This window comes from Macrotis lagotis, chromosome 1 (assembly GCF_037893015.1).
Source record: "Macrotis lagotis isolate mMagLag1 chromosome 1, bilby.v1.9.chrom.fasta, whole genome shotgun sequence".
NCBI classification, from domain to species: domain Eukaryota; kingdom Metazoa; phylum Chordata; class Mammalia; order Peramelemorphia; family Peramelidae; genus Macrotis; species Macrotis lagotis.
In genome coordinates this window covers 585344426-585368828 of record NC_133658.1, presented here as the reverse complement: position 1 = coordinate 585368828, position 24403 = coordinate 585344426, and the positions used below count along the sequence as shown (strand labels likewise).

Genomic DNA, 24403 nt, shown 5'->3' with positions numbered 1-24403 from the left:
CTGACTTTCCATTATTCCTGGCTTTCTAATCCACAATATTGGATGACCCCCTGACATCTTTTTCTTTTTTCCTTCATCCCTGACTACTGAACATTACTACAAAAGCATCAGTAAGATGCACTGAATATACATTTATGGTATACAACTTCAAATGGGCCCTCACTACTTTTATAAATTCTTTTATTCTTTCCTTTTTATTCTCTTTGTTATTACAAAAAAATTGATTTTTCTGTGCCATTTTTCTTTTCCCATAATATCCCTAGTCACTCCCCTGTGTTTTATATTGACAGCAAATGACTTAGCCTCCTACTTCATAAAAAAGTACCCTCTTGCTAAGTACCCTCTTTCTATTACTAAAAAAATTCCTAGTACCATCATCAATTTTTTGTTCCCTTCCTTATGGCTCAGAAATAGAGGGAACACCATTCTTTACTAAGACAAATCCCTTTAGGGATGTCCTTGATCCTTTCGCCTACTCCAATTATCATTTCCTCTTTCTCATGTATCTTCAAACCCTCCCATCTGCCTACAAACAAATACATTTAATTCTCCCCAATTCAAATTTAAAATAATTAAAGATGAAATAGCTATTAAAAATGGTCAAAGTGGGTGGTAATAAGGACCTGTCTTGGGCTGATGATGGTGGAAACAGAAACAAAGAGGCAGGTGTGAGAGATAATTATTTGAGCAGTTAAATAGATGAGACACAGTAACTTGATTTGCTATAAAAGACATGGGAGAGAAAGAGTCAAATGTAAAATAAACAAATAAGGAAATACATGAATAAATAAATGATCAGTGGGAGGCTGATCTTGCAAACCCAAATGTATACAATGACAGCAAACATCCCACCCTGAAGGGCCCAGTCAGCTTTGCTCTTTTCCATAGCCCAGGAGTTTACTCTTAACCAAAACCAGCTGTCTTGAAACTTCATGGTATTGGTCATGAGGGAGAATCAGACGTGTGTGTATATATCAGCACAAATTCAGTTAAAAAAAACAACTCAAAATGTATATTCTTATAAATACATGCACATCATCTATATATGAGCATCTTTACATTATTGTTGAACACATTTGGCTGTGGCCTACCCAAAGATAGATGGTAGCAAACATCAGAGGCTTAAAAAAAAGACAAAGTAAAGATATATTCATTTCTCTGGAATCCTAGATCCAGAATTCAAAGCCTGAAGTTCATCCCCAAAGAAAAGGAAGAGCACTGGACTAAGTTACGAGAAGTTAGTTAGGAGTGCTATGGCTGAAATTAGGAAGATCTGAGTTCAAATTTGACTTCAGACACTGACTAGCTTGTGAATTTGGGCAAGTCACTTAATCCCATTTGCGTTAGTTTTCTCATCTGAAAAATGAGGAGAAGGAAATGGAAAACCACTCCAGTATCTTGCCAAGTAAATCTTAATAGAGTCATGAAGAGTTGGATGTAACTGAAATGAGTTAACAGCATCTTTATAAGAACTAGATTCCAGTCTCATCTCAACTACCTTTACTAACCACAAGTCAAGTTACTTATGTCACCTTTCACAATCATCTGCAAATTAGGCTAGTTTTTTTTTCTTAAAAGGCATTAAAATCATTCTCATGTCCTGATTGGCTCAACAGACTAATAGCTTAGTTCATTGATATCACTTTTTAATCACCATAGCCTGAGGAGCTCCAGGTATTTTCTGATGCTTGCCTATTGGACCAGAATGGGAAACTCTTGGCTGAATCAGCTCAAGGTGTTTGCACATCACTGTAGAATATCCTTTCCTGATTATGGTTAAATAAAATCTCTTTTCATGAATTTTTGAATGACCTAAAAATGTTCATTCTGAATGAACCTGGGTCAGATCCAATACAGGACAACTTGGGAAAAAATCAGTCAATATTTCTAAATCTTGTTTCTTCATCTGTATGAATATAATATTGCCTCTTCTGCCTAAATGACTTAATAAGCATTTAATAAAAAAAAATGTTGACTAAGTGACTTCATGGTGCTGTTTTGAGGTCAGAAGGAAACAATGTAGATAAATTGATCTGGCAAACTGTTGAGTGGGCTTTATAATTGTAAAATATTAATAGGAGAGTCACAAGCTATTTCTACCTTCTTCACTTTCCCCCATTCATGTGTTTTCTGCCTTTTACCATAGACTACTTACTTATTCAGTGGCATTAAATCAGGATTTTTCCCAACTAACTTAGAAGAGATTGCTCCACCCTGCCACTCTGGATGCTGGGTGTAATCAAATCTCAGTTACCCTCAGTAACAACATAGATAAAATCCTGCCGGGATTATGACCACAGACAACAAGACACATATAATTTCAAAACCCCATTTTAATCCAATCACTTCAGTCTCTTTCCCCATCAAATCTCATAGCTGGGAGGTTGACAAAGGGTCCATTGGCTCGCTTTGAGTCTCTGTCACTCCTGCTATTTGCTCAGTTTTGGTGGAAAAACAAAACACAGAAAAATGGGTAAAATTAAGAAAAAAGAGTAGCATGGAACCTGGGCAATTCACATACTAGATATTCAGTGCCTGAACCTTATAGTTGCCCATATGGAATCCCGTTGCTGCAATGTAATTAAATGAACCCTAAACACTCTGTAATGATGCTTCTGTTCCAACCATTTTTGAAACTATTTTCTCCAGTGTCCCAAATAACTTTTTCTTTGTCCCACATATTAGATTTCTCTGTCACACTAAGCACTCTTGTCAATGGATTCTTCTCTAATGCAACACCACCTTGATTCTGCTCTTACCTCTCTGGCCATACTTTAGTCACTTTCATTGACTCCTCTTTATTCTCTTACCCCCTAAATATGAACACTGATCAAGGTTCAGGCCTGAGCCCTCTATTCTTCACTTACTCCTTCAGGAAAAAAAGTCCCTTCCAACCTAAAGCAATTATCCATGATCTCATCACTTCCATGTTTCAATTTCTAGTAGGACATAATTGACTCTGACCTTTCTGCTGAGCACCAATGGTGTATCTTTACCTGCCTGCTGGATATATCCACTTGGATATCCTGCCCTCATTTCAAAAGCAACATGGTAAAATCTAAACTAATCAGCATCTTCTTCACCCAAAGCAGCTCCCCTTCAGAGTTATATTAATAGCATCTCCATTCTTTCAACAGTTGGGGTCAATATCTCTGAATCATCTTTCACTCCTTCCTTTCTCTAGCCCTTTGAATCTAATCAGTCATCAAAGTCTGCCTTCCTTTTTCTTGTCCCTTCAATCCATTTCTACTTTCTAACTACTAATGCTTATATCATAGCCCAGGCTCTCATAATCTCATATGTGGATTACAATAGAAGCCACCAAACTGTCTCCACTCTTTCTCCAATTTCTTTTCCTCTCCAAATCATTCTTCTTATCAATGCTAGAGTAACCAGAGCATTCATCATTTCACTATTTTGCTTGAGAATCTTCCACAACCACCCATTGCCTAGAAAATTTCTTCTAAACTTCCTATCCTAGTATAAGGGGTATTCCATACCCTCTCGTCAATAATTACATAGGCCACAGTCTTCTGGACTGAATCAATAGATTATAGATATGTAGCAGGTGTAAATAAGACCTAGATATATCTATTGAATCAAAGACATTTCATTAAATTCAAAGGAGAAGAAGACTTCTTAGCTATTGAGGGAAATGAAATAATACTTTATAGGAGGTGTGTTGAAGATACTCAGTTATGTCCTGTGGATTTTGGATGAAATAGCAAGCTAGTTCAGAACCTGAACATTCCCACTTCTAGTCAGAAGAAGGAGAAACCAATTTTAAGTTCCTAAAAAGGAATCTCTTGAGAGATGGAAAGAAGAACTTCAGGTAGCTTTCCTCTTTCCCATTGGGAGGAGGACTTTGAGGGTTTCAAAACTTGGTTCATATTTACTATTCAATCAGTAAACATTTATAAACATCTCCAACACAGAGAACACTGTGAGGAACTGGGGAAAATGTGAAGTTTAGGAGTTTATGGCATAGAAGTGATGAGTCAAAATTCAAATAGATTCAAAATACATTTTATTTGTCGGTTCACTATAGAATATCAAAATAAAGCATGATTTCCATTTTGAAGAAGAATCCAATGAATCATCCACTATTATTGCAATTTAGTCACCATGCTCCTACCCTTTACCCACTCATTTCCCTTTTTATGTATCATTTTCTCCCATTAGAATATGAGCTCCTTGAGGACGGGAAGTATCTTTTTTGCATTTTTTTTGTTTGCTTTCAAATACCAGTTCTGCTACATACTCCTAGACTTTTGGCAAGTTACATGTCTGGGCCTCAATTTCCCTCTGTAGAAGTGAAGGTATTTGACTAAGTTGGTCTTCCAGCTCTGTCTATGATCAGAGGATCCCAACACCATGTTCCAACCCAGCCTCCCATAGTAGCTTAAAGGGAAGAAAAGAAAAATTTATGTTGGATTTTTTTAATTCTTCAATGTCAAGCCCAAAGCTATATTTCCTGAGGAGCTAATAGCCACAGGCATGGAGGGTCTACAGCACAGAATTAGCAGTAGCAGCAGGGTGGGTTTGAAACAAGCTTCAGGGAAGTCCAGCCAGGCCAGAAACAAACAAACCCCAACCAGCACCCTCAGTAGCTGTGGGAAGACTGGGAAGTTCAAAGAGTCTGCCTTGATGTGCTAGCAAAATACAATTAACCAGGGCTAGGCTGTTGCTCACAAAGAAGTCCCTTGATGAAGGGATTTGCAGTGATCCCACATTCCTCTCATTTCTTCCCATGTCCAAAGTCATTTCCCTTGGGGGTCTCTTCCAGTGAAGTCAGGAAGCTTCTGGGTTTCTCTCTCCCACTCTACACCCCCTCAGATGTCCTTCCAAGCTCACAGCTGACTTTAAATCATAGCATCCTCCTCTGAGCTCAGCTGCTGACAACAGGATCTTAAATTGGACCAACCCACTCAGTGGCAGTACCAGCCAGAGCAAAGAGGACAATGGAGGCAAAGGGACTGGGTGTAGGAAAGTCTCTAGAAGACACAGGCAATCTGACTCCTTTCAAATGCCACAAATATCAGCCAGTGCCAAGAAAAACCTCAGGGGCCCTCCCAGGGCATTAATATGTATGGATAGACCACGAAGACCACCACACAAAAGACACGAGTCCAAACCACACTGCTAGTTGTGGAAGGCAGCCAAAGAGAACCAATAGCAGCCAAGAGGCAGCTGAAAGACCACTGGGCCCAAATTCAGGTACCTTTACACTGGCCTGTGGTCAGCAGCTGAGCTCAGAAAAGGATGCTATGATTTAAAGTCAGCTGTGAGCTTGGAAGGACATCTGAGGGGGTGTGGAGTGGGAAAGAGAGAAGCCCAACAGCTTCCTGCTTCTGATCCTCACTGTATGACCCAGTCCAGGTCAAGAAAGCCCTCTGGGCTTCACTTCCTCATCCATAAAATAAAGATAATGACCCTGCCACTACTGGCTTCACAAGGTGGCTATGCTGAAACTCCTTTGTAAATCCTAAAGTGCTATATAAATGGGAATTACTGAGGGTAAGTTTTGCATTTGGTGGAGTTATTAGGTTCAGTTTAGTTTGGTTTGGTTTTTGGTTTGATTTGGGTTCAGACCTGTGATTCTGTGGATTGAGGAGATTCCCAGAGACAATGCTCCCTTCACTGTTGAAGTTGGAGACCTGATGTAGTCATAGAGACACCCAGGGTCACACAGTCAGAATCCTGGAAACTCAGTGCCCTATCCCATATAACTCTCTAAGATTAGAAATTATAGAGAAGATGCTGACCTGTATCAAGAGAGAAAATTCCTCACTGAGAACTGACTGTGCCACCAATGAAATCACAGACCTGCTCAACAACAGCAGCAGCAAAAAGAACAACAGAAACAAACAAAAATCATAATAATAATTAGTATATTGTGCTGTTGGTATATGAATAATGTGGAATAATAATTTTTATTTAGAGTGTTATTTAAGTTTTGCAAAATGTTTTACCTACACTAAATCAATTAATGTTTATAACAACAGTGAGGTAGAAACTTTTCTCCCCATTTATAGTCTAAATTCTTACACTAGTTAATTGATTTTCTCATAGCTAGTAAATATTTGAGTCACTATCCTCTTGACCACCCTTCCTTTTCTTATATGGAAGTGGGAGACACTGTAAAATAAGACAAAGAGTAGAAAATGGAGAAAGAGAAAATAAACAAAGTGGGATGAAATTGTTTAGAAGGGGTGCATGAATGTGAGCTTGTGGGTAAATGGACTTTCGTTGAATATGGCTATAACAATCTGTGTGTGGTCTTCATTAATAAATCCTTGATGAATGAATGAAAATTGTATAAATCAATCCAGTCCTCAAATTAAGAAAATACTGTTCTAACAAAATTGAGCATCAATCATGCTCAGAAGAGTTGCATTTAAATGCACACTAGGTGTTGTCCTTGGGCAAATTACTCAGTCTTTCTAGCCTTGGTTTTTCTCTATAAAATAATTTTCATCTATAAAATAGGAATAACAAACTACCTGACTCACAGGGATTTTGTGAGGAATAAATGAGTCAATATATGCAAAATGATCTATGGGTTACTCTTTACATTATGCCTTTTCAGACTGGTTGGATTATCTAAGTTCTTCCTCTCAATTCCCTTTCCTGTCGACTGCCTTTTGACAGTTTTGCTGCCTTTTTATCACCTCCAATGAGAAAGAGGAAAAGGAGGAGAAAGGAGATCAAATTCAAATCCATTGTGTTGGAAACAGTGCCAGTGAAGGCAAAGGGGGTTGGACTGGGAGGCTGGGAAAATAGTAGAGGGAACTGAGGCCCAAGCTATTGGCAAGATTAAAAATGGGGAATTATTAGAAAATTTCATTTCTCCAAGCTAACCCTGTGTCCCATGACAATGAATAATGGACAGCTGATGGTAATTGAAAATGGAAATAACTTTCCTCCCCAAAGTAGCAATGAAAGGTGTGGTCTGCCAGACTTAGGGGTTTCTATCTGACTGAGAGAGACAAGCAGATCAACTCTGGAGGAAAGGAGATGTCCTCGTTTAAGTAGTTATAGAGACAAAAGCACAAAATACAACAATATCTGAGTCTGCCAAGCACCAAAAAGTTAATTCATAACAAAACATCTTTCTGTCTTTAAAAATCCTATATGATTGTCTTATGCAAGGTACTGTAAGGCCTTGGGGTTACAATAAGGGAAAAAAATAGCATTGTCCCTGCCCTTGGGAAGCTTCTGAGTAAAATTCAGGTTTGGAGTAATCATTTTGATTGTGCCTAGTGTCTTGAATATGTCCTTACAGCTGATTTCTGGGTTCAGTTTTTGGAAGAAGGAGGGGAGAAGTGAGAGGAACAAAGGGCTTAGATTCTCTGACCATTAATAACTAGTCTCAAAAACAGAACCAGGAGAATAACTGATGATATCTCACATGGCTTCTTTATGGTAGGGAGAAAGAAGGACAGAGATAGAGAGAAAGGGAGAGACAGAGACAGGAACAGAAATACAGACAGAAACAGAGATAAAGAGAGGAATGGCGACAGAGAAGACATAGAGAAGATAGAGAAATAGAGAGATGGAGAAAGAAAGAATAAAATTAATATGGTTTTTAAAAAGTTCTTTAATATTTAAGATCTCTGGTCAGTACAATGACCCACTATCATCCTAAAGGACTATCCAAAGGATCTGCACTACCCACCTTGTGAGCAAAAGGGGAAGGTCACAAGAAGCAGAACGAGGCAAAAATTGTTAGATCTGAACAATACAGGAATTTGTTTTGCCACTTGTTTCACTGATTTTCTTTTTCTTTATGTGTGTTTGTGTGTGTGTGTGTGTGTGTGTGTGTGTGTGTGTGTGTGTGTAAGGGTGAGGGTGAAAGAAGGAGAGAAAATGAATGTTCTTAATAGAAAAATACATAGTTGCACATATATATCCTTATATATAAACATGTGCAAACATACATGTGTGTGCATCTACATGTTTGCATGTATATACACATATATTAAAAGCATGGAAAAGGTCAGATTCTGGAAGCAATTTCTAATTTGGGGGCATGACATCATTCAGGAAGCAAGCAAATTTTTGCTAAGTACCTATCATATGCATTAGTATCAACACTACATAACAACCCATTTTTATGGAACTTTCAAGTTCAGGATCTTCCCCATCACCCAAGTTCAGGTCCTCCTCACCTCTCACATGGACTATTGATTGCACTGACCTTTTTCTTGATCTCTCTGCTTCTCATCTTCCCTTGGTCCCCTCTGATTCATCCTCCACACAATTGCCAAGATAATCTTCTTAAGATCTAGGTCTGAAAATGGCATCCCATGCCCTCCTACTTTGCTTAAGAAGCTACAGCAATTCCCTCTTGCCTCTAGCTTAAAATACAAGCTCTTCACTTGGTATTTAAAGTCCCTCCCAGTCAAGGTTCAGCCTACTTTTCCAGACTTACTTCATATCACTCCTCTTTATGAACTCTCTGTTCCAGACAAACTGAGCTACTTGCTGTCCCCTTTTGCATTCCAATCTCCTCCTTCTGGCCTTTTTCACAGGCTGTCCCCCAAGCCTGGAATGTACTTCTTTCCTCACATCCACCTAAAATTCTCAGTTTGCTTTAAATCTTAACTTAGGACACATCCCTCCTGGACCATCTTTCCTAGTCCTCAGACAGTCAGTCAATAAACATTTATTAAGTTCCTATATTCCTTTTTCTTTATAAATGTTGTATACCTCCCAATAGAACATAAGCTATCTTGCTTTTGTATCACTAGTGACTGGCATATAGTAAAACACTTAAAAATGCTTTTTAATGGAATTATGGCCATTTTACAGATGAGAAGTAAAAGTGATTTGCCCAAGGTCATATAGGTGGCAGAGCTAACACCAAATCCAAGTCTTCTAACTTCAAGTTCAAATCCCTGTTAGTTACTCAAAGACCTAAATGCCCTGGAAGATATTCTGGCTTCCATCCTCCATAAGTTCCTGGTCATTCAACTATCCATCCTATATTTATAACTATCAATACCACCATGAGAAAAATAGAGGCAGCTAGATTCTACTGGATTTGGAATCAGGAAGGCTCATCTTTCTGAGTTCACAATTAGCTTCACATTTCCTTGCTGTGTGACCCTGGACAATTCCCTTCACCCTGTTTGCCTTAGTCTCCTCATCTGCAAAAGGAACTGGAAAAGGAAATGTCAAACTACTCCCATATCCTTGACAAAAAAAATACTTCAAATGAGGTCATGAAGAATCAGACCAAATGTTACTGAACAACAACTTTTAATGAACCTTGGACACTGAACTTCTCAAGTTTATTCTACCTAGAAGTTTCTATCAGAACTGCAGCTGATCAAGAGGAACTCAAACACATTTCTACTCTTCTCCTTTTACATGCTCAAACATGACTATTGCCAAAGAAGCCTCTGCATTGTAGGGAAGGACCTCAAAGGAGGAACTATCTTTACAAGAGAAGTGCCAGTTTTATAATTACCAAAGCCTGAAGAAATGGAATATATAACGTACAGCCATATCTAGGCTCAATAAGATTGAACTGGGAATCTTTCTCAGAAGAACTACAGGTTCACAAAGTTATATTATATTTCAAATACTGCCTTCTATCATGGGGGGGGCAGCAGTATCAAAACAAATTCAGACAGTGTTCTAGTCTATGCAAATATCCTCAGAGAAGACTATGGTCCTTTGAACATTCCATTCAATTTAATCTCTCTGTTTTCTCCCTCTCATTCTGTATTTTTCTTTGTTTTCTCTTTGTGAGGCCTTCCTCCCCCTACTTTACAGAAGTCATTTTAGATGTCTATCAATCAATCAACATTATTTATTAAGAAACAATCATGTTTATTCAGCCCAGGCCATATACTAAGTTCTCTAAGATTTCATTGTCAAAAGATCAAAAGGAACTAGTCATCCTCCATGAAGTAAATAGTCTAAATTGCTGGAGACCCCCTTACTACTCAAATAAATTTCATAAAACTAAAATAGGAAGGCCTTTCTTTTAATCTTCATATAGGATTGAGCCAGCTGATATAGTACAGCCTAGAAATTTTTCATGAAGAATTTTTCTTTTAAATGAGAAATCTCTCCCAGGATGTTACTTTATTATTGTAGTAATTTTCTCACACAGGCAGTCATTCTAATGCTGCTGTTTCTTCACCACATTTGGGTGATAAGAAAATCTGATTGAAATATTCAGGTCACTTAAGTGGCTAGTACAGAATAGGGACACATAAAAATGAATCCATCCAAGGAACACTCAATCCTGGGATTTGGGTATAAGGACTAACACATTTGAGACTATGGAAATCAAAAGGAGAATTTTACTCAAAATTTCCTGGTATAAAACAAGTCAATGAACTTGTCAGGTGGCAGAAGGAAATAATTTTGTAAAATAATCTTCAAAAAACCATCAGCAGCAGATAATTACCCTCCTGATGATTGAGCTTATACAGTTGTCATATTGTTCAGTCTCTTCATTTCTCCCCTTTGTCTCTCCATATATCAGCCTTCCTTTGGGCCATTTCTCTGCTTCAACTTTCATGAATGCATTAGTGGGGCAGATATTAGAAGAGAAGATTCCATTCCATCTCCACAGGGGAAAAAGATGAGTAGATGAGAGAAGATGGAAGCTTTTGGTCAGAATTCCAAGTCTGGATTATATTTGTGTTTCAATTCTCTTGTTATTTCATGTGTTAATAACCAAGAGGGAACCATAAACATGCAAAGAACATAAGCTGTGGGGTAACACTTGGTGGAATAAATTTTGTCATTGATCCTTCCTCTGAGGGAGAATGAACTAAGGAGAAAGGAAGAGCCCAATGGCAATGCTCATGAAAGCAAGGGCCACTGAACCCTGGCATACCCAGTCCATGATCAATGCTTCCCACTCCATTCATGCTACTATTGGTTGAAATACTCTAGGATCTCATGACATTCATGCCTCTCTCCTTGGGTCTGTCTTCCCACTGGCCATTTTGCTGCCAATGTCCTAACACCTGGCATGGAGACTCATCTAGTATTAGAAAAGATTGACAGTTGCAAAAACAGAGGGTGTTGGCTTTCTCTACTATATCTTCAGTTAACTCAGTCCTGTCCTCCCTAGCTCCAATTTCCTTTGTCCTCTTTCCACTGAACCCTCTAGAATATTCCTTCATTTTTAATAAACTTTCTTCCTAGACCTCTTTTTCTTAAACTCCTTCTGTCTTCCCCTGTTCATTGAAAGCTAACTTTCTCTTAAAGATGTCATGTCTTTCTTGGTACCGCCTCTCACAATCTCTGACCCACAGTGCCTCAGGAAGTAGATATCATAGTCAATGTTTACAGCAGCTTTTAGACCCTCCGTCTGCCATCATTTCTCAGCAAAAATTTCAAATTTACTCCACTAAGAGCCTCTTAGTCTCTTCTTAATTAGTTCAGTACTTGGTTCATTAGGGTTAGCTGAGTGTTATTGATTGTTCTTAATTCTCAAAGAGGACCAGGGACATAGAGTACCAAGCCTGAAGGTTTAGATCTGAGTTCAAATGTGACCTCAGAAACTTACTAGCTGTGTGACCCTGGGCAAGTCACTTAACCCTATTTGCCTCAGTTTCTTCATCTATAAAATGAGTTGGAAAAAATTTGGCTAACTACTCTAGTTGTCTATCAAGAAAACCCCAAATGGGGTAATGAAAAGTGGAACATGACTGAAAATCATTGAACAATTGGCTTGTCTTCTTTTTCACTCCATCCTTTGCTCCCACAGTAACACAATGGTCTCCAATTTCTTAAATATCCACAACTGGATTCCCATGACAAATGTCTCTAATAAGACAGAAAGAGAGAATGACGGAGACAGAGATAGAGAGATAGATTCAAAGACAGAAAGAGAGAGAGAGAGAGAGAGAGAGAGAGAGAGAGAGAGAGAGAAAGAAAGAAAGAGAGAGAGAGAGAGAGAGAGAGAGAGAGAGGAGAGAGAAGAGAGAAAGGGACACAGACAGAGAGACAGACAAATAAGAGACAGAGATAAAGATGTAGGATAAGAAGTGGAACTGTGATTTTATTTAATAAGAAATCCTTGGATGAGGAAAGACCTTCTATCAATGTAGGTTAGCACCTTCTCTGCAAGTTATACTCTCAAAAAGTTGTCTAGAGCAGAGTTGTCAAACACAGAGGTCATATGGAGCTCTCATACTCCTCAGTACAGCTTTTGGTGTTTTGTTCAGTCATTTTCAGGCATGTCTGACTCCCCATGGATCCACTTGGGGTTTTCTTGGCAAACATGCTCAAGTGGCTTACCATTTCCTTCTTCAGCTCATTTTATAGATGATGAAACAAGTAAACAGGGTTAAGTGACTTGCCCAGGGTCACATAACTAGTAAGTGCCTGAGACTGAATTTGAACTAAGGGAGGTGAGTCTTCTTTATTCCAGACCTGACACTCTATCAATAGTGCCAACTAGCAGCCCTTAAAATGCAATTGGGAAATATTTAACAAAATAAAAAATACAATAAAACACATATAATGTTAATATGTGGTTTTCTAAGTTAATAAGCAGCCAATAGGGATCCTACTGTATGGATCTCCATTTGTATTTAAGTCTGATCCCACCAGCCTAGAGTACAGAAAGGTTAAATAATAAATAAGTTTTCCAGTGTCAAAGTAGAGTCTTGGAAACCAGGTCTTGTTGGCCATGTCCATAGATAACTAAGATCTGCCCAAACTGAGTTCAGTTTGGTTCAGATACTCCTTCTAGGGACATACTCAAAATGTCTGTTCTAGACTATTTTTCTTTCTTCCTAGTCAAATTTATCATCTTACTCAACTCAAGCTAGAAAAATGTTTCCATGGACTACTGTTGCCAAGATTACATGTATACACTTCATGGCTATTTTCCCTTCTAGTAGTATGAATCTTATTTTCATTTCTGTGACATCTTTTCTAAAATGCTCCAAACAATTTAATATACAAAAACTCACATAACCCTACATCAACCTCATGATGAGATTAGGAAAAATCAACATGAGAATATCTATAAAGGGAAAAAGAGGCACATATAGATTGGACCATTTTCCCCAAAGCCACAAATCTAAGAAAGTCACAAGGCTAAGACTAGCTATTCAGTCTGCTGAATCTCAGTCCATACAATCTTCTTTGTTCTTAATTACACTATTCACTACTTTATCATCAACCAATAGTACCTTATGGATGCTAGTCAAAGAGAATCCAAGACTGGTCAACTATGACTTCCTTCCCTCCTGTTACAGATAGAAAACAGCCACAAGAAAAATATGTTTCATGGCTTATTTCATAGTTCAACACAAAAAGACCTGCATGAGTATGTCACCTTCCCTGGTACCACATCTCCCTTTTTGACTTTATTCATTTTATTGAATTAAATACTATTTTTGGCTGTGAAGGTTGGAAAAAATCATCTGGCTAAGTCAGTCTCAAGTCCTTATGCCTCATATACTCTATACAATGATCTTCTTGGCATTTAATATTTATTAAACCCGAAGTGCTTGGATAATGATGAGGACAGATTTAGCAAATTGAAGCTCAGTTGCTATACATACACTAGGACTGTCTGACAGCATACTTGACATCAGGAGCATAGACTGGAGCTCTTACAATGCCAACCCAGATGACATTGGACTCGACACATAGGAATCCATAGGTATATTTTTTAAAGGTCTTCCATAGCCACCAAAAAGTAAACCAACATGGGAAAATTTAAAATTCCCTCTTAGACAAACTCACCCTGAGTTGTTAAAAAAAAAAAAAAAGAATGAGGGTGGCTAGGTGATGCAGTGGATAGAGAACTGACCTTGGAGTCAGGAGTTCCTGAGTCTAAATCCAACCTCGGACACTAGCCGTGTGGCCTTGGGCAAGCCACTTAACCCCATTGCCTTGTAAAAACTAAAAAAAAATTACTTTTGCTCTTACTAACCTATTCTGGTACTACAATGACTTGGGCATCCATACTTTTCTACACCAAGTCTGTCTGAGGCTCATTGTACCTCCAAGAGGGGTTTACATGATCATAGCTGTAGAGATTGATGGTACATTAGAGGCCTTTGCATTATTTTTTGAATGTAGAAAGTGAGGCATGTGGTAGTTAGGTGACTTGCCCAGGGCTACATGAGAAATAGTATCTGAAATGAGAGGTGAATCTCCAGACTTCCTGACTCTAAATTCAGTGCCTAGTCCATTAATAGAGATGAGTCCTTGTGACTCCCTTTCCCATCCTTAAATCATATGACTCTACCTCAGTGGGTCCTCCCAAATCAAGCTGATGTACCTTGGTTCCCCCAAAAGTGGCAACCCAAAATACATTTTTTTATGCTTAGTTAAGTACAACAGACTGGAAGGATCATCTTAAGAATTCCTCTTTGTGCTTATGCTGCCTGAGAGTTTTCAGAACCAACATGAACCTTGGAAAGAAGAGTGGAGGAAGAAGGGATAGGAAGGAGGTGGAAAAGGTTTCTCTGGCTTTTTATCTGCCCGGGGGTGGGAAGAACAAATCCATTGGTGCCTAGTTGCAGAAGAAGCCCCTGTAAACCAGAGCTGTAAATGCTGCAGAGAAACCACTTAGGCAGAGATATCCAGATCCAGGACATCTATACAGAAAGATAGGCATCTGAATTCTGAGAGGCCCCCAATAATCCTCTTCTCAGTGACTGCATGCCCCTTTAGGTTAGCAGGTCACCAACTAGATCCCAAAAGATCCTTCAAACATCTCTTCTGTTAGGACCAAGTCCTTATTTAGCAAATGGTCCAAAGTCCAAGGTGGGCTTATACATATAGCTTTCTCTGACTGAGTTCTGAGAAAGATACTGGTTCCCTTTAAGTGGAAACATTGAAGTCAGGAGCATAGCATCCTCCAAGGACCAGATCAGGAGAGAGAGAGAGCAGAGAGCTGGCAGCCTTATCCCCCTGCCTGCTCTCTAGTCAACAAAAGAAACCTTTGACAATAGACTAAAATGAAATTTCATTCATGCTGGAATAGGCCTTGCCCTCCCTCTCTTCCCTGAAATGGCAAGGATATATGGAAATAGGAAGGTGAGAGAGAAAGTGGGTATATCAGATTAGCATTCAAACACTTCCTCCCCCGCCCCCAGACCCTACATGCCAAATTAGTCCATTCCATCAGAAAAGCTAAACTCTGTCTCTGCTCTAGCCTACTTGGGGTAGAAATGGGGAGGAAAAGGGAGGCTTAGAAGACCTGTCCCTCCCTCTGCTTGCTTCCTCCCAGCCTCTCACAGCTCTGATGGAAAAGCTCTTCCTCAGGCTTCCCTTTACCCCTGCTAAGTCCCTAGACTGGTAATTATCCTTTGTGACTGGCCCTTGCTTAGGATCCGTTTTTCCTCTGTGGGTAGAGAGGCGTTAGGCCAGTCATTTGAGCTGTTTGCCCAGGGGTTATCAGCAGTCGTGCCTATAGAATTCCCAGGACAAAACCTAACTGTAAAAAGAGACAGAGAGATAGTGGCTGGGAAAAAATAGTGGCCACATCCCTCACACATCGGAGCTGCATGGAAAGGAACTGTTGTTTGGAATTCTTATTGATTCACTTTTCTGATAATTATGCCACACTCAACACAAATCAAATGACTTTGGCAGGAGACTAGAATCCAGTTAGATTGGTGGAGCTGTACATATGTAGATACGGTGGGAAAGGAAAGCTGCTGGGCAGTAGGGAATAACTGAATGGTTTTTACTATCTACCATGCTAGAAATGAAGCTGTTTTAATATTCTGCTGAATATGTTGTTTCATTTAACTCTTAGTGGTGAGGTTCCTATAACAGTACAAACCACCTATTAACTAGGCTCTGGGCAATTAGCAAAGTTTGAGGTGGCAGGCCTGAGAGGGTAGGAGGTGGCAACATCAGGAAGTGAAGGCAAGATTCTTGCCAGTCGGTGATGCTAAATCTAAGCCAAGTGACTTGTGCTTAAAAACTCCAGTTCCCGAATTCCAGGCACCTGGGTTTTTGGAACATTAACAAGAAAAAAAGCAAAGAGTAAAAAAAAATCATCTATATGGAGAGAAAGAAGGATCTCAATGAAAACCACTAGAGACAAGTCAAGATGTCTCTGATCATTTGTTTTCAAAATAATTTCTCCTGAAAAATAATAACCCCCCAGCAAGCATCAGAGGCTCAAATATTCAACTGATTTCCTTTATTAATTATAAAATGTCAAATGTGTCTCCCTTTAAAAATCAATATTTCTAATACTTGCAAAAAAAATTAAAAGTGATGGAGTAAAAAAGACAATTTTTTTTTTCTGAAAACAACTTCTCTAGTTTTGTTATACAGCCAACCCACCCCTCCCTACCAAGTCATCGGTAGCATTCAGAAAGAGCAATAAAGATAGACCACCAATAAGGATAATTATAAGTGATTGACATCTGAACGCTGGAGGAAAACCCAATCTCCCATCCCAAAATTAGAAATGCATGTATTATTTTAGTTTTCTGTCTCTCTCTCTCTCTCTTAAGACACCATTAAGTATCCCTTTACAATTCTTTATTTTAAAATTACAATTGATTGCTCCCCCCCTCCCCCCCCAACTAGGCTTCCAATCTCTGAGCTTCCAGCCACTTCCCCCTCTGCTTACCGCAGGCAGCATATGTCTCCCTTGCATCCAGCAAATTTTAATAAAGGACCCCTACAAAGACCACCAGCTGGGGCGATGGGGAAAGACAACAACAACAAAAAAAATCACGTCCTGAGAAAGAAAGCGAAGGCTTTCTCGACACTAATCTGCTCCCCCAGCAACAATGAAAGCAGAGATTTGAAAGGATGTTGTCCGTAGTACTCATCAAAAGGAAAAAGGATTCTTAGCTGTTACTACACCATCCCAAGTATCACTATTAAGTAGAAGAATCGGGCTTTACAAGAACGGGGAAGGAACAGAGGTGGGTGTATTTGGCTCGGAAGACCTGGTTACCTTTCCTGCACTTTCAACTCAGGTGCCTGTAATCACAATTCCACAAAAATCGACACAGATTGCAAGTCTCCTTCTCCACCCAAGGCTTAGGCTAGCAGCCTCATCATTTATTTTCACCAGTCTAATGAAAACCTATTTCATGTTACCAGGAGCTGAACCGGGAACTCCTAAATCTGAGCCCAGAGAATGAAAGGGAGTGAATTTGTGAGTTGGAAAGGATTCAGAAATACTAGAAAAGTGAACCTAATTTTACAGTTAAAAAAAAGCTTTCGAAGTTCGCCAGGAAGGCTGTTGCTTCCCTCCCTTCTAGTAAACGGATCCGCCTTTCTGTATGAATGGAAGAACTTCTACTTGCTCAGAACCGAATTCAGTTGTCCATTCAGTGTGATGAACATACAATGAACCAGGCTCTTTCTACTACCTAGAGAAGTCCAAAGCATATTTTATTGGGAAAGAATATTGGGGGAAGGAGAGGAGAAAGCTTCTCATAGGAATGAAACACACAGAAAACATAGGAAAGATTTTTTTTTGGTTTAATCTCAAGATCCAAGTTAAATATACTTCAGGTCGCTTCATTCACTCTTTAGCAACAATATCCAGAGGTTTATTATTATTGCCTTTGCGAAAGGAGACGTTGCTAAAAGCCCCCCGAGCTAAGACGACTTTCTCAGATTAGAAGGAAATAGCCATGTATGTTTAAACAGGTCTAAAATTGCCTGTTCTTCCCCCCATTTGAAATGCCTTACAAAACTGTTCGCTCATCCACTGAAGTGCAAAAGGAGCCTCTGCCAGTTTCCTTTAAGCGTTCAGGGGACAAGGAACTTCTAAAATTCACATTCTTCTAAATACAGATTTTCTCCCTTTTGAGCTCCCCATGACAATCTAATTTGCCTGCCTTGGAGAGCAGCTGAATGAAGAGCTCGGCTTCCCTTCCTTCCCCAACCCAGCAGACAGTTTCTCCAACTCCCGGTTCTCAAGAATCTGCCTCTGACCAGCCCCACTCTGGGCTACCTGCTGCTCCCCAAATCCACAGGCAGAGGGGCACCACTCATCCACTTCCACAGAGGCGTCAGAAAGTCAGGCAAGGAAAGCCTTTCTCCCGGTTTCGCTAAAGGAAGCTAGGCTATCTCACTGGCTCCGAGAGGAGAAGAGACACAAATTGGAGGCAAGAAAGAAAGGGGCGAAATGAAACAGAGAAATGGGGTTTGGAAAGGGGGAGAATCAAAGGAAGGGAAGGAGCAAGAAAGGAAGGGAAGCAAGGAAGACGGCGGAGAGCAGAGTTGAGAGGGAAATGGAAGAAGGAGATAAAGAACAAGGGAAGGAAGGAGCTACATTGCGACTGCGAATCGCCGGGAGCTGAATCACAGCGCATCTCTTGTTCACATCTCTAACTCAAAAGCATCCCGTTCTCCCCGGAAACCACTCTTCCCCTTCTCCGGGCTCGCAGTTTGTGGAATGTAAAGCGAGTACTGCAATGCAGCTCAGTGTCTTCTTCCAGAATGGAGCAGAGAGTTAAGCGACGGTGTGTAGGGGAATGAGGGAGTGGAGAAAAGAAGGCGACTGGGGGTGGGGGGGTGGGGGGTGGAGGAGTGGAGGGAAGAGAGCTGCCTGAGACAGACCACTCGACATCTGCCTGGGTAAAAAGAAATATGGCAAAATAAATCATCAAAATAGCACTTGTTCCTTCCGTTCAAAAATCGAAATCCTATCAAAGCCACTCGAGTAGCCCGGTCCCTTCTGTTTCACAGGGAAATCAGAACCCTGGGAGCCCCCACCTAAGCCGGCTCCCTTTACCAAAAGGAGAGGCAAAGGACATGCAATGTCTATGCCACCGCGAAAGAAATCCAGTTACAAAACTTGCTTTTTTTTCCCTGTTTTTTCCTTTTTTTTTTTGAGGGAAGGGGGGGGGATATTTTACCTTCCATTGCTGCCACTGCAGATGCCAAGAGGAAAAGCATTAAAGAATCCAGTGCCATCGTAGGTGTCCCCCCAAAACTGCTTCAGAAGCAAGAGTGGTGAAATAACTACTTCCCGGGTTGGCACTATTTATTTTCTGTCTTGTTGCTTTTGTTTTTTGTATCCGTTAGCACTCCGCTCCGGACAGCGGTCCCCGGTGTTCCGTGTGGATATGTGGGCGTTTGGCTGTATGTTTGTGTGTGTGTGTGTGTGTGTGTGTGTGTGTGTGTGTGTGTACGTGGGTGTGTGTGTATGTGTGAATGCGTGTGTGCGTGCGTGTGGAGGCGAGTCCTGGCGCGGGTGGGTGTGTGTTTGTGCATGTGTTTATATGTGTGTGTGTGTCTGCGTGCGTGTGTGGCCGGGTGGGTGTGTGCGTGCGTGCGTGTGTGTGAGAGAGCGAGAGAGAGAGAGAGAGAGAGAGAGAGAGAGAGAGAGACAGAATGAGTCTGTATTTTAGTGTAACATTTCGAGCTACAGTAAAGAGTAGGGAGAGAACGGACTCAGCCACTGAGATGGGGGGTGAGAGTGGGGGGGATTTCACTCCCCCAACCATCAACGCTCTCCCCACCCCCGACACCTCCTGTCCAATCAAGGAATCAAACCTGCAAAATTCCCTCCACCAATCAGAGATGAGCACCTCCTTACACTAGCATTGTTAGTTTAAGAAAAACTTTTGCATGGCAGGATGGTGAATGCAATGGAAATCCATAAGGAGGGAATAGCGCTCCTCCTAGTGGTATCCCCGCAGAACGGCGCCCGAAGACCACCCCGTTCTAGGCCAGCCCCCGTGCTGAGACAGCAGTCTGTACTATTTGGGTCACCATTCTTCCTAAAGTTTAATGATTTTTCTTTCACGTCATCAAATCATTCTTTCCTTTAAATATTCCCTGGTCTCCATTCTTAGGAGATGGTAATGCAGTGAAACAGGAGATTCATTTGGAATCAGGAAAGCTGCATTCAAATTCAGCTCTGCTAATCTACCACCTTGGATAAGTCACTTAATATCGCTACACTTCAGATCCCTGATCTGTACAACGTGGGAACTGGACTAGAAAACCTTTAAGGTCCGTTGTAATTCAGTCTGTGAATATCTATCTTTTTCCTTTTTTTTTTTTAACGTGAGATTCTATGAATGTTCTTGAAAACAGAGATGTGTTGGAGGCTTTGGGGCAGCTAGGTGGAGTATAGAGCCCTGGGTCATGCCTCATACACTAACAGTGTGACTCTGATCAAGTCACTTAAGTCTGCTTGCCTCAGTTTCCTCATCTCTAAAATGAGCAAGAGAAGGAAATAGTATACCACTTCAGAACCTTTGCTAAAAAAAAAAAGTTCATTAAAAGTGAACATGAAGACCAAACAATAAATTTAGGGTTTTAAAATAAACATGACTCAAACATTTCTCAGGATCCTAAGAAAAGCAATGCAACTGGATTACCTCAGAAGACAATCTGGCATAATGATATTAGTTATAGAAGTTCTGAGTCTCACTTCTGACTTATTCTGGTTGTGTAACCTTGGGCAGGTCACTTGAACTTTCAATGCTCCCATACAACTAAGACTATAAACTGGTGAACAAAAGTAAATTTGAGTCCATAAGGAGAATTTCCTCAATAGAGAACCCTATCCTCACTTCTGACTCATAGCTTCCTTGGATGCCTTCAAATTCAACTTCCATGGGAAAGTCTTTTCTGGATCCTGTCCTTTCCATCCTACAACAATTGCTAATCCCTTCTCTTCTGAAATTACTTTCCACCTACTCTGCATATAGCTTGCATGTACCTGGTTATTTACATACTGTCTTCATTTGAAGGAAAGTTTCTTGAGGACAAGAACTTTAATTTTCAACTTTCTTTGTATGTGTTTAGCATTATTGATGACACATAATAACAGATTAATAAATGTTTTTGATTAAAATCACAGTTCAGTAACAAACAAAATCATTATAACCAAAGCCCACCAACATTGTCTCAGAAGGTAATGAGTTCCCCATCACCTTTGAAGGAATATTGGATGAATCTTTTGGGAAATATTGTAGAAGGTATTCAATGATCCAAACTTCTCCCTGAAATAAAAAGCCATCTTTTTAAGCACTGCTATTCTTCCAGTGATGCCATATGGCTGCAAATTAGGAAATGTCACCATTTCTGAAGAATCAACATTATGGTTCACCCAAACAGCAATGGAGATACATATTGGGTGCAAATAGTTTCCAGCATATTAGCCAGTGGGAACTTATACCAAAATAGTATCATATAGATATAATGAAAGAGATTATATAATGGCATGCTATATATACAGCTTGGAATGAGCACTGGATTTAGAGTCTGAGACTCTTGGTTCAGATCTTAACTTTGTTTTTAATCACCTGTGTCACCTTAAGCACCTTGACTTTTATCTCTCTGATTCATTTCTCAAATGAGGAGTTTGGACTCTTGCTGCAAACAGCAAAACTCCCAAAATAGATCCAGAACCAGATTCAAATGAAATTGAGAAATGTTTGGCAAAATAAATAAAAATACAATGCTACCTAGATAATGCTAACATGGAGTTTTTCAAGTCAGAATGCGTTTATATCCATATTCTGTATAGATACAGGAAGAGATGACTATTAAAATTCCCTCCCAGTTCTAAATCTGTGTTCCCATGCTTGTCACTGCTGTTCAAAAATCTAATAGAATCATAGATTTAGATCTGGAGAATCTGAAAGAATCTTTGAGTCTCTTTACTTCAATTCCTTCACTTTACAAATGTGAAGACTATGGTACAAAAGGATGAAATGACATTCCTAAAATCACACAGATAGTGACAGAGAGATAATTTGAACCCAGATCAGCTAACTCTAAAGCCAGGGCTTAACATACTTTTAAAAAGTGGCTAAAAGAGTGACTATTGTATTCCTTTCCTCTTCTGATTTCTATTCATACTCTACGGAAGGACATTGAAATCATATCACAGCAAGACTCCATTTCCTCATCTATAAAGTTAGGAAATTTTGACTAGATGATCTCTTATGTCTCTTTCAATTCTAAATCCTTTTAATTTATGAACCTGGAGAGGCTGAGGAGGAGAGAAATCTCAATAAGCTTCAAACTATCAGGTGTTGGATAATCAAGTTAACTTCTGAAAGACCAGTCATGTAAAAAAAGTATGAAACTTTCTACAGTCATTCCAGGCTTCTGAGCATTGGACTGTCAATCAGAAAAGAAATATGCTACTGTGTGTATTAAACACTGCTCCCACTGGTCAGTTCATCTTGCCTAAATTGGTTTGAATCCAGCATACAAATCTATGGTTAAGTCCTCTGTCAAAAAATCATCATTCTGCTCCTCACATAATCATCTTCTAAGAAACCAAGCTCTTCTATGTTTTTTTTCCTCCTTTTTTTCATCTAGCTCTATATTCTCTTTCTCAACCTCAATATTCATTGAGAGCTTGTTTAGTTCATACTGATGTGCTTAATCCTTGGGGGAAAAACTGGATAGAATTAAGCTCAGCCAATTGGCTGCCTCTCAGACTCCTTTTTTGAGGCAGATTGTGCTGGGGTAGAAAACTAGCTGAAAGATAGTCAGGGAGCTCTAAAATCATAGATATAAATCTGTAATGAAAGACTTTTCCAGTCATTATAACAGGAGTATTTTTAGCTATTTGGACAGATTTGTGAACTCACTGATAAGAGTATGCCCTTCAACAGTGAAGATTATAACCAATTCACATCTTCACACATTTTGTACTATTCTAATTTGGGGGGGGTTAGATTCTTAAATTGGTAAGAAAACATCTTCTCCCAAATTTCCAAACTGGAAATTACTCTGTAACTTATTGTCTTAGAGTATGGCCCAGGATTAAGAGACTTAACCAGGAACACATATTGTATGTGGTTCAGAGTCAGACCTTGAGTCCAGGTCTTATTGACTCTGAGTCCAATATTCTATCACTCTACCTCTCAATCACCTTGATCCCAAAATCATCTATAGATAATTCTTCCAACACACTGATAATTTATTAGGCCTTCTTCTAATTCTTTCTTTTCCCCAAAGGATGCAACCTCCACACCTATGTGTCACTGCATGACTAGTCATACAATCATTTACACCTACATATATATGGATATATATATATATATACATGCATATATGTAATGATTAAGTAAATAGTTCATCTTAAGAATGTCATAATCAAGGTGCTGTGTATTTTTTATCCAATTTTCTACTTTATGAATAGTTACAACAATGCTTTTAGAAAAATTAAGGATCTTAATGATGAGATTTTGTGGTGAGATGAGGCTCAATACAATCAATGATGCCTAAGGGCCTCCTATATGCCAAGTGCTGTGCTCTATTCTGACGTTACAACTGTAACTGGGGTTATAGTCTCTACCCTCAAAGAGCTTACAACATAAAAGGGGAAACAACATATAAACAAAATAATGCCTTTTTCTATAATCTTTATGGGGAGATTCACACAATGAATGCTTAGTCATCTTCAAAAAAAAAAGATATGGGCAATTTTACTATCAATAGAAAATCCTTTTCCTCTCTTGATTTCCACCATGACATTGGTAGAAAGTCAATTTAGGTAAGCATATGCCTCACTTGATAATAAAACTCAATGTTAAATAGTTATCTCAGTGGTTGCATATGACATGAAACCCTGTATAATTATAACATACTAATGGAACACATCTTGTTTAAGATGGTCCTGGAAAACCACATTTTGTTCAACTTCATCACATGCTTTTAAAAAATTGACACAAATCCTTACTCCAATATCACCTTGTGGCATGAAGGTTATCCTGGATCCTTGGAGAAGAATACAAACTCTGTCAGATTCTGACAAATTGGAAAGCCTTGGGGCTTTCTGAAAGACCAGTCATGTAAAAAAGGTATGCAACTTTCTACAGTCTGATATCAAATTATATCTGATATCAAAAGATCAGCCTAACTACATGAGGAGAAACTCAGAAACAGGAGTTTGGACACTAGGCAATTTTTAGCCACGGTAATTAAAAAATCAGATTAAAAAATAAAAAACACCATGGGACAATGCAATTTTCCTTCCACTTAGTCAAGAATTTATATTTATGGAGCATGTATGTTTTATATATAATTTATTGCCTTTGCTGATAGAATGAAAGCCCCTTCCAATTTCATTCATGTTTGTATCTCCTCTGCCTAGTCAAGGGTCTGGAATACAGCAGGTGCTTAATAAATTGCTAAGTAGATTACTAAGGGAAGGCTAAGAATCATATACATTCTAGTTTGTAGACTGTCCAAGAATGTGTTTAATTGTTAGTACTCAGTGTAAAAAATCCGACCAATAGTCAGTTAGTTGTTATATTATGAATGGAATTGAACCATATCCATATTGACACTCCTCCTATAAATGAAATATGAATTTCCTACTTGAAGGAGAGGTGATGGATTAGAATGGAACATGTATTTTCAGATATGGCCAATGTAAGAGTTTCTTATAGTTGTCTATTATTTATTACAAGGAAAATGTTTAAAAATTGAAGGGATAGAG

At 39.3% G+C, this 24403-nt stretch overlaps 1 protein-coding gene across 5 annotated transcripts in view; it reads right to left on the bottom strand.

Annotated features, from left to right (window-relative positions):
* The window catches only part of EPHB1 (EPH receptor B1), an 890754-nt gene that overhangs the window by 703895 nt on the left and 162456 nt on the right, over positions 1–24403 (bottom strand). For 2 of the 5 annotated variants that reach the window (XM_074214827.1, XM_074214825.1), the window contains exon 1: positions 18843–19370. The exons of 1 other annotated variant lie outside the window; for it this stretch is intronic. Coding sequence is in view for 3 of the 4 variants with exons in the window: in XM_074214825.1 (XP_074070926.1) it covers positions 18843–18900 (58 nt within the window). In the remaining variant the exon portion in view is untranslated. Of the gene's footprint in view, positions 1–8200; positions 16513–18842; positions 19371–24403 lie in introns of those variants that run through there. 2 more of the 5 variants (XM_074214824.1, XM_074214826.1) reach the window with 1 other exon arrangement.